The sequence below is a fragment of the Pocillopora damicornis genome, chromosome 1, assembly GCF_964200805.1.
Source record: "Pocillopora damicornis chromosome 1, jaPocDami1.2, whole genome shotgun sequence".
In the NCBI taxonomy this organism is placed as follows: domain Eukaryota; kingdom Metazoa; phylum Cnidaria; class Anthozoa; order Scleractinia; family Pocilloporidae; genus Pocillopora; species Pocillopora damicornis.
In genome coordinates this window covers 25,179,982-25,193,711 of record NC_142670.1, presented here as the reverse complement: position 1 = coordinate 25,193,711, position 13,730 = coordinate 25,179,982, and the positions used below count along the sequence as shown (strand labels likewise).

The 13,730-nt window shown below is 38.2% G+C and overlaps 1 protein-coding gene and 1 long non-coding RNA gene across 6 annotated transcripts in view; both read right to left on the bottom strand.

Annotated features, from left to right (window-relative positions):
• Window positions 1–498: 498 nt before the first annotated feature.
• LOC113664923 (uncharacterized) lies at window positions 499–918 on the bottom strand. The gene is made up of 2 exons (XR_016187257.1): window positions 785–918; window positions 499–673 (listed from the first exon to the last, which is right to left on the bottom strand). It is a non-coding gene; the product is annotated as an uncharacterized LOC113664923 (long non-coding RNA).
• Window positions 919–4,409: 3,491 nt separating this feature from the next.
• Window positions 4,410–13,730, bottom strand: part of LOC113664939 (protein Wnt-8b) — a 13,945-nt gene continuing 4,624 nt past the window's right edge. For 2 of the 5 annotated variants that reach the window (XM_027180568.2, XM_089208227.1), the window contains 5 exons: window positions 8,534–8,693; window positions 7,795–7,831; window positions 7,256–7,412; window positions 6,253–6,521; window positions 4,410–5,654 (listed from right to left, as the gene is read on the bottom strand). In XM_027180568.2, the coding sequence (XP_027036369.2) occupies window positions 5,178–5,654; window positions 6,253–6,521; window positions 7,256–7,412; window positions 7,795–7,831; window positions 8,534–8,601 (1,008 nt within the window). In that variant the 5' untranslated portion in view covers window positions 8,602–8,693 and the 3' untranslated portion in view covers window positions 4,410–5,177. Of the gene's footprint in view, window positions 5,655–6,252; window positions 6,522–7,255; window positions 7,413–7,794; window positions 7,832–8,533; window positions 8,694–9,907; window positions 10,369–11,683; window positions 11,703–11,973; window positions 12,051–13,730 lie in introns of those variants that run through there. The other 3 variants (XM_089208235.1, XM_089208240.1, XM_089208220.1) reach the window with 3 other exon arrangements.

The window sequence follows — 13,730 nt, the reverse complement described above, 5'->3', positions numbered from 1 at the left end:
AATGGAATGAACGCAGATTAGCATACGTTTGGACTATCCGAAGAACTCGTTGTTCCACAGCGCTCTCAAAAAATGTCTGTCTTCTAAAAATGAGACATAAAAAAATCCGTAAAATTCTTATCTTTTTCTTTAATCAACTTTTAAGCCATTCAGAGTTAAATTAATTTCTTTAATTTTTGCTGAATTGAAACTTTCTCTTTCAACACCCAGAAGGTCTCATAAAACCTACAAAGCAAAGGTCAATTTTCAGGGCTTCAATGTTTTTTCCTTGCATGTTTTTTTTGTGATCCACAATTGCATGACTAGGCCCTGATAAGTTTTCCCAGATAATGCGACCTAAAAATAAATTGTTCGTTCCGTGCAAATACAGCGAAACAGGACCTGGCGTCTCGGAGAAAAATGAACGCCCAGGGTCATGATCAAATTAGCTCCATCTAATTGAATCCCTGATTCTCTGATTGGTGGATCATTATCGTAGAAAAACAGAAAGGATAGACATACAGGTGCTGCATTATGATATATTAAGTATTTGTATGTGAAATACGCGCTTTCTACTTTCATGAAAGAGAAAATGTGGAGGAATTATAAAGGTTCTCCTTTTTTCAATGATTGTACGCTATATGCACAGTTTGGAGCATGGCGAGGTACTGTGCTTTCTTTATATATTAGGGACCTTCAGTGGTCACGACGGCAACCCCGAGGAAAGCGTCGATTAAAAAATAATTCCTATTTAAATTAGGATTTACGAATGGCTAGATGTGTTTACCGTCTTTTGGGGCGCCACACTTCAACTTCAGCTTAACCTAATAAAGTATGCGAGCAACGTTCAGTCCCAACGGAAACTAAAATAATTTGCCGCCGGAGTTCCCGTGCTAGGACAACGCAAATTTAGGTGATTACACTTTGTTTTTCGGCAGAGGACAGCTAAGAAATGTGCACAGATTTAGATCCTCTTTGCCGTCGCCGCCTATTGTGTTCTACTTGAGGTCCCCACCACAACTACGATGATAGCACTGCTGAGGCACGTATATAGTGCTTGCCTTATTACGAAATAAAGATTACTGTATTGTTTCAATTGTTCAATTTTCATTTAGTTTCCGCTCAGCACTTTATGACTTTGTACTTTGCCTCTGATTTAGCATCCTCGTTTGCCATCGACAGCATGACTCGCAGCGTTGTACGGGAAGTTAACCCCTTTCATGAAAAAATCCGTGAGACTCTTAGTGCAGTCACAGCAGGCATTTAATGGTGAGACAAGAACGAAAAGAATGGCGGCTATGAAACCAACTGGCCACGCAATAAGAAGCAAAATGATCAACCAGATTATACTCCATAGTAGGCTGCACAAAGCGTCTATAACCTTCGCCATATTCTCCTCTACTGACTATGACTAAGTTAAGCGGTGATTCTGCAAATCAAATAATTGAATTAGAACTGAAAAAATCATTATTATGGGGACGCAAGCTCTTAGCTATAGAATGGTTAAGGTGTTGTGCGCAGTCTTCTCTCCAACGTATGGAGGTAATCACCCTCTGAATCCTCGCTGCTAATCAAGTCGCAGCCCACAGATCGATCACAAAGCTATGTAATTTTTAAACTAACGCCATGGGCGAAAAAGGAGCGGTTCAAATGATTAAGTTGCTCGACTGCCAAGTTTCCTGCATCGGAGAGACTGTTTAGAACCTCGACTCAAGATTGAGGCATAAACACAAATTAGCGAGGATGACAGGTGATAATAACAATCAGTGAACAGCCTCGACTCATGAGACACATTTAGTGATCGGAACTCTGCTCAATTTTTCAACCTAAGTAAAGAGCTACAACTAATAATTGACTTTGGAATACGGACTTTTTGCTTAAGGCCACCGTGACTGATATTACGTAATACATGTTTGAGGTGAATAACGTGACAAGTTTCCCTGTTGTCGTGTTTACATGAAATAAATTTACGACTTGTTTTTTTTTCAAAAGAAATTTAGAAACATGAATTATGTAGTCTATGTAGTTTACTGCTCGCCAGCTTCTCGATAATCGACGCGGAAAGAAGAGTAAAAAAGCGTTGAAGTACCACCAGTTTTGGAGCTTGTTACCTGTTCTACGGTACATGGAATTTTCAAACAAATACATTCGGACTCCTGAAACAAGAAGCTTAAATTCCACACCACTTGACTGCTACCAATTTTAGTCAAAAATAAACATTATTAAATTCGTGAAAAGATAGAGGGGCCGCAGCCAGGATAAAACATCTTGTAAAATTTAAAAAACGATCTCTGGCTAAAACTTTAAGGCTGTAGCGCAAACAGCCGAAAGCTCGTATTTTTAAAGTTTTAGCCAGAGATCGTTTTTTAAATTTTACAAGATTATTAAATTCACTTACACTCAGTTTTTCCTTTCTTCGGTTAATCGTTGTCTTTTGGAGAGAAAATAATCTATGCAAGATCACAGGAATAGACCACTTTGAATTTTTAACGAAAGCTGGTTTGTCAATCAAAATAACAAGCACTTAGACATCTACCTGTTGCAGGACTTGTGCCACAGTTTCTATGTTGTAATGGGGCACCTTACAACTTCACACAACGAAACACGAACTGGAAGTGCATGAGCGGCGCAGTCAGAGATGCGTGTTCTTCGATGTATTTTTTCGTGATGTACCAAATGGTTCTATTTAAAGCCAGGTGCTCACTAGAGACGCTAGTGTAAGCATAAACATAACTATAAGGTGTTCTACATGCACTGGTAAGGATCAGCGCGAGACGGGGCCACGAGACTTATATAGGTGCGAGAAAACCAATAAACATCTCACTGAGTATTAGGATCAAAGTAGAGCAACAGCCGAATTATCGGATTTCATTCCATAGTTCGACTCGGAAAGAAGAGGATCTGTGATGTCCGTGTGCTTGGGCGACGGAAACTAATCGCTAAGGAGGAGGGGTTGTGGTTAAGTCTTTGTCTAATGGTGTCAATGATGAAGAAGGGAGCTCGAGCGGTGTTTAACTCTGACAAGGCGTCATCTTCCGTCAGATCAGATTTCAAAGTCGATACTTAGTTGTTTCGCGAACAAAATCCGTTTATGGTGGTTCCCTGGTATTGCACTGTGCGTCTTGTTTTTTCCACAATAGCTTGTGTAAATGGCAAATTAATCGAGCGTGTTCAATTACGTGTAGCAGGGTGGTCTGCTATCGATGAGAAAAAATTAAGTTTTTTTCCCCATTCAGGCCTCATAAGATTATCTTTATCGCGATGGTTTCAAATAAAACATTGGTTTGATGGGGTTTGGCAATGAAAATGCAGCAACAACACCAATCTGAGTGCGTGCGGTAAGTCAAATTCTTGTTCACCTGCATTCAGCGAAATAGCGATCTAGAAACGTCTTTAATTACTGCATTCAAACGACCATGTCCTCCGGTAAAATGTTTCTCTGAGCACAAACAAAAGGCGCAATAATCAAAAGCTTTAGATGCTTTAAATTCTGTTCATAGGCTGCATTGAAACTTCTCTTTCAATCATCGAACTTCGTGTGTTTGTATTGATTCGCTTTTTTCTCCGCGAATAATTCGAAAACCAGCAACCTTCTAAAAACCATTATACATAGACTATTGCATTGCATAGGTTAAACAAACGCCTAAGGAAAAATGTCGATATACATTGCGGTGATTGAACTGTTCTTAAGTCAGCTCTAACGATTTGGTTCTTTCTATTGTAGTTTGATCAGTTTTCTAATAGGTATGACAGTTATTCATCGTCTGTGAGAGGAAATGAAGCGCATCCATAGGCATTCAATGCGTATTATCATTCGTGATATAACCAAAATTGATTCACCGTCGACAACTGCGTAGCAAAGGTTAGCTTCGACACCCAGTCTGGAAGACTGAGCATCTTTAAAATTCTTTTTGCAGTGGTCATTGTAAGTAAACGATACATCGGGGAAAAAGATGAAGCAAAAACAAAGATAAAAAGACAAATAAATGAATAAAAAAAGGAACATCATCTAGCTGAAGTCCTCGTCATGAAACTAAAATTATTTGTAGCCGTCAGTATACTAACAGACTCTGAGATCAAGCACCTAAGGACTCATTGAGATCACGCACCTGAGGACTCACTGAGATCACGCACCTCGGGACTCATTTTGCGGCCAATATCGTTCCAAGAAGTCTGGCTTAATGTCGTACTATCTAAAGATTTGATTTTTATCCCCAACACGCGAATCATTTTCCAGCGGAATTTTCATATCTTACGCGGTGGATGACCAATGTCCTTTATTGAACACACCAGATCTCTAAAGTCAAAGGAGCAATTATGGAAATTTTAAGGAAAATCTTATTTCAGTCTTCTCTTTCTTGTCAGTCCTGGTGTAGCTTGCGAATCAGCCCTCGTGAGGTGTAATCCTGTACTCAGAGAAAAATCCAGAGTTTTTTGATCTAACTTCAAAGTTTATTTGTCTATGTTAAAACACCTTACAGCGCATGTAACATACTGAACTATCTTACATTAATTTAAATGATGTGAAATAACATCGGCGAGCAACACTTTGATCACCGCAGCAACATATACACACTGCCTTAAGCACGAAAAAAGATAAGTTTTGTCTAGAATTCATTTTCGGTAAGTTTGATTGCTAAACTCAACTTTTACAAAGAACTGCCAAAATATTCCTTACTTTTATAAGCCAATTGTGAAATGTGCTATGTTATTTTAGTTAAATCTACATTTCTGCCAAAATTATCCCTTATGAGGAACGAAAACTTCCTACGTGCTGTAATGAGCATACCACAAAATGTTGTGTTTAATATTATCAATGCTTTTATATCGTTCAAACAAGAGCAATTCTTCCGCATCCAAGACTTTCCGAAGTCTACTTTCCTCGCGAAACCGAGGCAAACATTATGAGATCGAGTTGTCCACAGGATTCGAGGGTATAAGTGCAAACCATACCACCAAATACACGGCCAATCACATTATTATTTACACAGTTGTTATATTGGCCAATATTTTGGCAAGAAAGAAAAAAAAACTAGAACTTTTTACATGACGTGAAAACCTGTATCTTTATTTGAAACGAACGGCGATTTTGATGGAAAAATTCACGGGAGTTTTCCTGATGTGCGTCCTTTGTCTGTTAATATGGGAACGTAAAGTATTGCGAACAGCTCGTATTTCAGTCATGTACATGTGCAGTTTTATCCTCTTGAACAAGTCGTCACAGAATATCTCTCTGAGCACATCTCGCATTTAACAGTGCAGCACCACACAAACTGACACTTGCATTTTACAAGCTTGTAATGTTCTTGTGTTTGATGCCACATTTTGCACGAGTTGCACAGTGATTTGCATTTAGTCGTGGATACCTCGTCGCTTCTGCATGTTCTCCCCAACATTCCCGGGGCACCCACACTGTCGTTCCTTAAGCAGTAATCTGGGGACGAGTCGAGATAGACCAACTTTCTTTCTCTTTTGGAGACAGCTCTTGTCTTCTTATGAATTCGTTCTTGTAGCTTGTTGTTCTCAAATGAAACCTGCGTGGCTCTGAAATAAATTTCCTTTAGTTTTGATCCGATAGCGTTGAAGTTCACCAACCGTCTCCAACACGTTTTCATACTGCAACTTCCTGTGACTCCATGACATTTGCATTCTTTTTGCACACTCGAGCGAACAATCTGTTGGTTCAAAATAAGCGTGCTTAAGCATCTTTGGACCCAACCTCTCTTCTTACTTCAGATCACGAGTATCTATGGTTGCTGGCCTATATTTTCCCGCGCAAATATCAACCAATCACAGTCTCTATACGAAGTATAATCGGTTGACTCAGATCGGAAAATCTGCCAGTAGAACTTTGATCACCTTTGGACTCTTGATTGACACATGTGAGTATCCAGCCCTTACAGCCCAGTCGCCACGTCTCCACAATAAAGCGGATGTGAGACAAACGACTACACTTCATATAGAGAGTGCATTTACTAAGGTGACATACTGTGACCATTTTAACAGTATGAAGTCTGTTTAGATTTTATATTGGAGCCACTTTTAAAGCGAGATTCCGCAATTCTCCGAGGTCTTTATTCAGAGAACAAATGGCATGTCCTCTCTGTACTGTGAAAAAGAATTCTGTAACTTTGACATATTTCGTTCAACTCCCTTACGGTAGGAGATTTCATCCACCGAAAGTTAGGAATTCAACGCAAGCAAAAAATAAAAGGTGTTACACTGGCTCGATATCCTGATTGAGGCAATACAAAAACAATTAAATTAGCATACCTTCCTTCCTACTTCATTATTATGAAGATTAAAAGCCGTTCGAGCATCATTTCCGTTTTCCAGTCTGTCGATGAAGCGCCTTGTCTCCTTTTCGCCATATCTGATGTCATCACTACACCCTCCCCACTGCCAATCATCTGTAACCCGTCGCTGTTTCTTGACTACGGCGCACGAGCATCCGGGGATCTTTCCCTGTCGGCACTGAAGCGTGATTTCGTGAGTAATGGCGGCAGAGCTGATGGCGTGGATAAACGCGGTCTCCCTAGTGGCTATAAGAATATAATAACTGTTAGAATTCGAAAGGAAATTATATCAATCAAACGAGCTAAGCCATAATGCTAAGAATAAATGTTAAATTGTATTTAAAATATTATGGTTTTGGTAGTGTTTGGTACAGTTTAAAAACTGAGAATATCCTTTTAAGAATCGTATTTAAAGTATAAACCAATCAATAAACGCTTGGAAATCAAGTCGAATGCCATTCACGAAAGATGAAAAGAGGTGACAGGATGAAAGGTCTGTGTCTTTGTTCAGGGGTCTCATAAACATTTCTAAGCATCGATGTTAAATTGTGTTTTAAAATATTATGATTTTGGTGGTGTTTGGTACAGTTTAAAAAATGAGAATATCTGGAAACACAAATCCTTTTAAGAATCGTATTTAAAGTATAAACTAATCAATAAACGCTCGGAAATCAAGTCGAATGCCATTCACGAAATATGAAAAGAGGAGAGTGGATGAAAGGTGTGTGTCTTTGTTCACGGGTTTCATAAACATTTCGTTGCGAAGACTCAATCTAATTTTTTCCTGAAGAAAAGCGGCCAGATTTATACCGAAAGCTCCAGAAATATAATCATAAATTCAAGGTTTACTTTTATTCCCTCTCTGGAGAGATCGTGGGACTGGTGCCAAACCTCAAGCATGGACTTGAAATTCCAAGTCTTCGTTAGGCTCCCCTTTGGGATTAAACAAGGTCGGCTTAACGACACAAAGATCGGCTTACCATACGGTAGAGTTGTTTTAACGAAGATGGGCAGCTCTCTGAAAATTTCTTTATTATTCAATGTACAGTTCCAGATCTCGTTCTTGAATTGATTTTCACATTCCTGCAATCCACGTCGGCCTCCTTCCTTCACGATACTCGACAATAATTTGAAAGCCTAGTAAAGAAAAAACACACCAGTTACATAAAGAACGATCAGGAGAGTTAATTATCAAATTTACTGATGACAGGTTTCACTTTCACCAATGACCTAAAGAAAACAAAGTGTGATATGTCTAGTTAATGCCCGACTCTTAGCAAGATGACAAATGAGGCCTGGATACTTTACGAGCAATCGGAGTCATCGAGTACCCCACTCGTGTCGTAACAAAACAAAACGCATGATTTGTCAACAACTCTCCATTGTTTACTGAACAAGTTTGCGCCTCTGTTGCGTTCTTTAGCAATAAAACTGAGTTTCATGTCAAATGAGCAAAGTAAAAGACTTAAACAAAAATTATTGTAAGTTGTATGTGGATAAAGCAACAGAGTGAAATTACCTCTTCCCCTTCACTGTTGCTCGCGCTTCTTTCAGTTCTGTTCAAAAAAAATGCAGCAATCAAATATTTGTAAAGGGATCATACGTGTTTTGATTCTTTGAATTATTTGTTTAATTGTGTGTCAAAGCAAACAGCACCTTCGACCTTAAACTGATGACATAAGAACATCTCCAACATATTTCGACAAAGGATTTTCTTCCTGTGATGAAAATGCTCGTAGAAGTGTATCAAAGGTGTTAAAAACAATTTCGTTAAGCGTTCCTACTCAAGCTAAAGACAGATTATAATCCCCTAAGACGACTATAAAAATGACCACGCAATTTGACCCGGGGTTATATACAACTTTTCAACTTAAATCAAACGAGCATATCCTAGTTATGTAATAGTATTACTATAGCGAGCTAATACAGAGCCGAAAGTCTCAACTTTAAGTAGATGTTTCCTCTTTCAAGAAGCGGACTTTCTGTGTATAGTGTATTCGCTAACTTGTTCGTTTTATCGCCTCTACCTCGCCACAATCATTGAACCGTTTACTTCCCAAATATTTGGACATAAGTTTTTTAATTTAATTTAGTTTTTAGACTCTTAATTTACGAATTTTGCGCAAACAAGGTAGCTTTTAAGAAACGCGATCTCTGAGAGTGATCTTGACCGCATGGGGCGAAGTTTCTCGATGAACAAATCCGCCACGCTTTGGCAATTACAAAAATAAGGGTTAATTCTTCTTGATAAAACTCACCTGGCAATACACAGTCTTTCCGGTACACAAAGAAATAGAACAAGCCATATTGCTGTAGATAGTTTCATGTTGTCTCTTGTAACCTTGACAGGCAAACTTGGTCCGTGTTAGTTTCTAAGATCAATCAATGCCGAACTTATTCTGTCCTCTTTCAGTCGGGCTGCCAAAAACAAATAACCTCATTAATAAAACACGCTCACAATGGTACACAAGTCACTTATGCTAAATTTCTCTTAGGTGGGTGTTAGGTGTGAATGTCGGCATCGACGTATAAGGTGCGAGCCTTTTATAGCCAAATCAATATTACAATAGTATTGTTATCTCATTATAATTCATTAAATCTCTGATAATCTTCGACAATTCAGACATGATTTGTTCTATGCTTGGCTGGCTTGTGATGTGATGTTAGCCGGTGGCGAAGTGAATTTCAGCTGCTCCGCATGCCTGTCACTTGCACAACCGAGGAGGTCGATTTTCAGCACTTATCTGAGGTATCCAGTTGGCTAAGCCGTAATTTAAGAAAGCAACTGCGCTGGCAAATTTGCATGAAGCTGATGCATTGGCAAAAAATCTAAAATGCTTTTGAAGGTCTATAAATACTTTTTTTTTTTGTAAATTTGTGCGTTGCAACGAAGCGACAAAAATTGGCGAGCCTCAAAGTCTGCATTCACTGCACACTTGTGAAATAGTAAAAGCCACTTATGGGGAGGTTAAGAATGATGTTTACAGCAAACTGAAAAATTTGAGTGTAATTTGCTCACGGCTGTCTTTTCACTAATATGGAAATATTTGCAATTCTAGCTTTTAGTGCAAAATATATTTTGTAATCGATTCTTGACAGAGTTTGTCCTGAAGTTTATGGGAATTTCAGTAAAATGTGTTAAAGTTAAGTTTTTGCATTTTGCCTTTGTACTGTATTGCCTGGAATATCAAATACATCATGCTTCAACCGGTTTATTAAATGACGATCCATTTTCCACTCCTGCTATGTGTTTATCGATCTCTATGCTGGCTAAACTGAAATATGTTATCAAAACTGTGCCGACTAAGAACCCATTTACACCAACGCGTAAACATGTCTTAAGCGCGGTTCAAAATTCTTTTCTTCATAATAGCTGCCTACACTGAAGCTTGTCGGCTTCAAATTTAGCACTTTGAAAAATACAAGTTAATGACCGTTTGGAAATTCAGTTTTTCAGTTCTCTGTCGGTGATTTTCATTCAGTCAAAACCGATAACACATTTTGCTGGTGTGAATGGGGTTTAACCTACTGACTGTCATGAACGAACTGGTGAGCACTACACAAAAATTACATAATTTTACTTCAGAAATACAACAGGAGTTTGAATTAAAAAAATCTATAATCTTACATACCCTGATTTAGCGATAATTGCCTTAACCATCACTATACCAACAGCTTTTTCATTACGTTCCTCTTCACTTTCGCCATTCATAACACGGAAAATAATGATCTGGTGTTGCCCTCGGCCTTCGCAAATTACACTCTTCACGAGCGCCGTAACGGCGTGGAACTCACAATCAACTGCGCGTCACTGAAAATACTTGAAAATTTTCCAAAACAAAAAACAAAAAAAAGCGAAATTCTTTCCACAGAGTCCTTAAAAGTGATTGTTTCGTTACGATTGTAGATTTGAAGATGCATTCTTTGCGTAGGTAAGCAATTTTGAAATTGGATAAGAATAAGCCTCCAATATGTGGATTTGTTTCAGACATTCTTTAAGCGATATCTCGCTAAACTCTGCTAAAAAGAGACAACAAAGACAGCCGGTGTTCACAGAAAAACAGGTTCCATCTTATGCATACAAAAGTGGGCCGCTAATGACCAGCGGCGCCTTTCATCAAGAGAATAATATCACTATTAAAATTTTTCAAGTCGCCAATACTAAATAGAAATTTACTGAAACACACTTTCAGGAGAAAACCATTAACTATAGGTATAATTTACTTGTCTTGATTTTTAAGTGTTCGGCTCTTAAATCGCAGGAGCTAATTGGAACTTAAGTAACACCTGCATCCGGCTTTCGTTTATTCATCCTTTTTCGCCCTAGTTAAAAAGCTTAACAAAGCACTTACGCTGTATTTTATCTCTTTAGAAATGTTAAGTAGATCATCTTTTGGCGTGATATTCAATTATATATTCAAGTCTCATCGAAGTTCGAGTTGAAACGGATGTGATAGAAGTAAGTCAGTATTTGAGGAACGCCATTTACCGAAGGTGTTCCGAATAGGGCCAACGTTTTACAGATATAAACAAAAAAAAACTTAAATAATTTACGTGGGCACATAAAACTTTTGCAAAAACTCCGGATACACAAAGTTGACCTTTTACGTGTAAAAACCCTCTTCCAGAAGTAATCAATACAAAATGTTTTCCTTTGATATGTCAACATATTTTCAACAAGATAGGCCATGAGAAAGCAGAAAATATCATGTAGTTGATATAACACCCTTGTGGATAACTGTTGGTGATATTTTCTTACGTGATACAACTAATATAATGAATATATGGCAAACACTACGGACGACTCGTCGTTTTTAAGGGCCTATGTAGTTGCCAGTCTAGTTCTGAGAAAAACAGGTCTCTGGTAACAGGAAAGAATAAAAACTTTCGCTTCTTGCTCCGATGGAGAAGGAAGGGAAGCCTTAAATATCGAAAAACACTTGACACCACAAATTCTTCAAACCTCAGTTACCATATCTACACGATTAAACGCCGTACACGGAGGCAAAATTAACAATACACGCCGTCCTCGAATAACCACCGTATCCAATCACGGGAACGAAGCACTTTTGCGAGGAATATAAAGAAAAACAACTTCTAGTATGGTACAACTTAGAAAGCAATACTAAACATGGAAACTCACGTCAAAAGAGCGATACACTGAAACTTTTAACGAGTAGCTATGTCACAGAATATTTACAAATAATTTGCCGTTGTTTAGTTAGAAATAAACGCCGCCCTCGAATAAACGCCACTCTCCTTAAACGCCGCCTCGGAAACGCTTAAACATTTGATAATTGCCACGGCGTTTAATGGAGTAAATACAATGCTTCTCAGTGAGTTTTCTCCGCCCCTCAAAGAAAATTTTAAACTAACTCCCCAAATCGAAAATTGAAGTCTACCCTTACCAACGTTCCTGTGGAGGAGCACTTCAATATTGCGATGCTTAAATGAAATCTTGCTTAATAGGAACCAAAAATATGGTAGGCTATCGATATTTTTAGATCTACAACCTCGTCGAGCTCGTCAATCGTCGCTATCTTATACACAAATATGCGAAGTAATCCGGCATCATCAGAGATTATGAAATTGAAATTGATGAAAATTTGAAAAACAGCCATAAAAAATTTCGAGAAGCTGACATATGACTACCATTTATAAAAGTAAATCTTTTAGAATTATTCACTGATAGCATTACCTAGTATAGTGGGTCATCAAGGTCGGCAATCTCGAGTTCAAGCTTGCACTTAAATCGCCTTTGGACGCATTCAAACATTTTATACATGTTAACACAGTTGAATCTTGTTACTTAATTACGCGCTCCAATGGAGATAAATTGGTTTTAACAACTGAATTGATACATATATTAGCCTCCGTAAAAGAATTTCTACAGCTGATGTTTCGAGCGTTAGTACTTCGTCAGAGCTAATAAAGGAATTGTGGGTTGTGTGTGGTTTACATACATAAAGATGGAGCTACGGTGTTGGTGGAAACATTGGGAATAAAGAATAGCGATCTAAAAGACAAGTTCATGTTCGAGAGTTTGCGGCTTTCCAAACTGCCTGGATATAGGGGAAGACCGCAGACTGCTATTTGTTGCTTAGAATGATTTGGGAGATTAAAGTGCCCAGCAACTGGTTTGTATGCGTCTTTCTCACTCCTTCGGAGGAAGCCTGGGCTTGAAATTCGATGGTTCTGCTCAGTAACAACTCGCCGTCTAGGCTCAAAACGTATGCGTAAGCCTTTCACATACGGGTTTCAAAATCTAATTGTAAGGCACGTGAAATCAATAGTGCGATTAAGTAATAATGCGACGCAGTTTCTTCGAGGGATAAGTCAAAAGGTCGAACATACATACATACGTCAAACATACATGATTTACTATAAAAACAACAAACAAACAACAAACAAATATTTGTTTACGACGTTAAATCGATAAAAGACTAAGCATGACTAATAACTTTGCATTTCATAGCCACGAAACATCCATCACAGACTGAATCATCCGCAGCAAGCAATTTTCGGAGCTAAAAGGCGCACGCACTCTTACAAAGCATTTAGTAGCTTTTCCAGATGACCGATTCTTTAAAATTTGTCAAAGGTTACAAAATATTAATTGGGCCGGACGACATACTTCTCGCGAAGTGGTATGTTATCATTACTTTTTAAATGAAACTTTTAATCACTTATATTGATTTAGAAGCTTTCTAAAATTTTCCTCCTCGGGCAACGAACATAAAAGGAAGTGGGAAGATGATCGATAGTCAAAGATTGATGGAAGCAGACTATCAAACAGACAGAAAATTACTGAATGAATAAACAATTATCAATTGTGTTTCCACAAGTTTCTTAATGGGATGTAATCTATGGGCTATTTTTAAGTGGTTCTGTCGAAAGAAAGATTTAATGAAAGCCATTTGCCTTTAAAAATTGTTCATACGCTGAGTAAAACGATGCTCGCGAGAGGACTGAAATGAGAGTTTGAGGTTCAGTGGGCAGTGCTACAAGATCTTCAATCAAGAAAATCGTTTTACCAGTTGCTGGATAGTGGCAAACACTCTGACATAAAAAAATCATAACAGTAACATAATGAAAAGTATTTCAACTTTTAATCAACTTGCGAATTCTTTCGTTGATCCTCCTTCGTATTAGCGGAGCTCGTAGCGTGCATAAAGCATGCGAACAGCGTGGCACCACATCCAAATAATTGATCTACAAACCCACCAAGCCTCAGTCAGTATGTCCTTCCGTTCTTATCACATACTTCTGTGCGACAAGATGAGCAACGCAGGGTATGAAACTTCAACATTGAAATATTTTTTTCTTTCGGACTTGAAGCCTTCAATGAGCAAACTCTAACTAAGATCTTTCCTTATCGTTTCTTCCTTGGAAATCAAGTAGCTGGGCAATTTAAAATTGTAGTAAGCTAAAAAAATTTTTTGAGAAACGATGAAA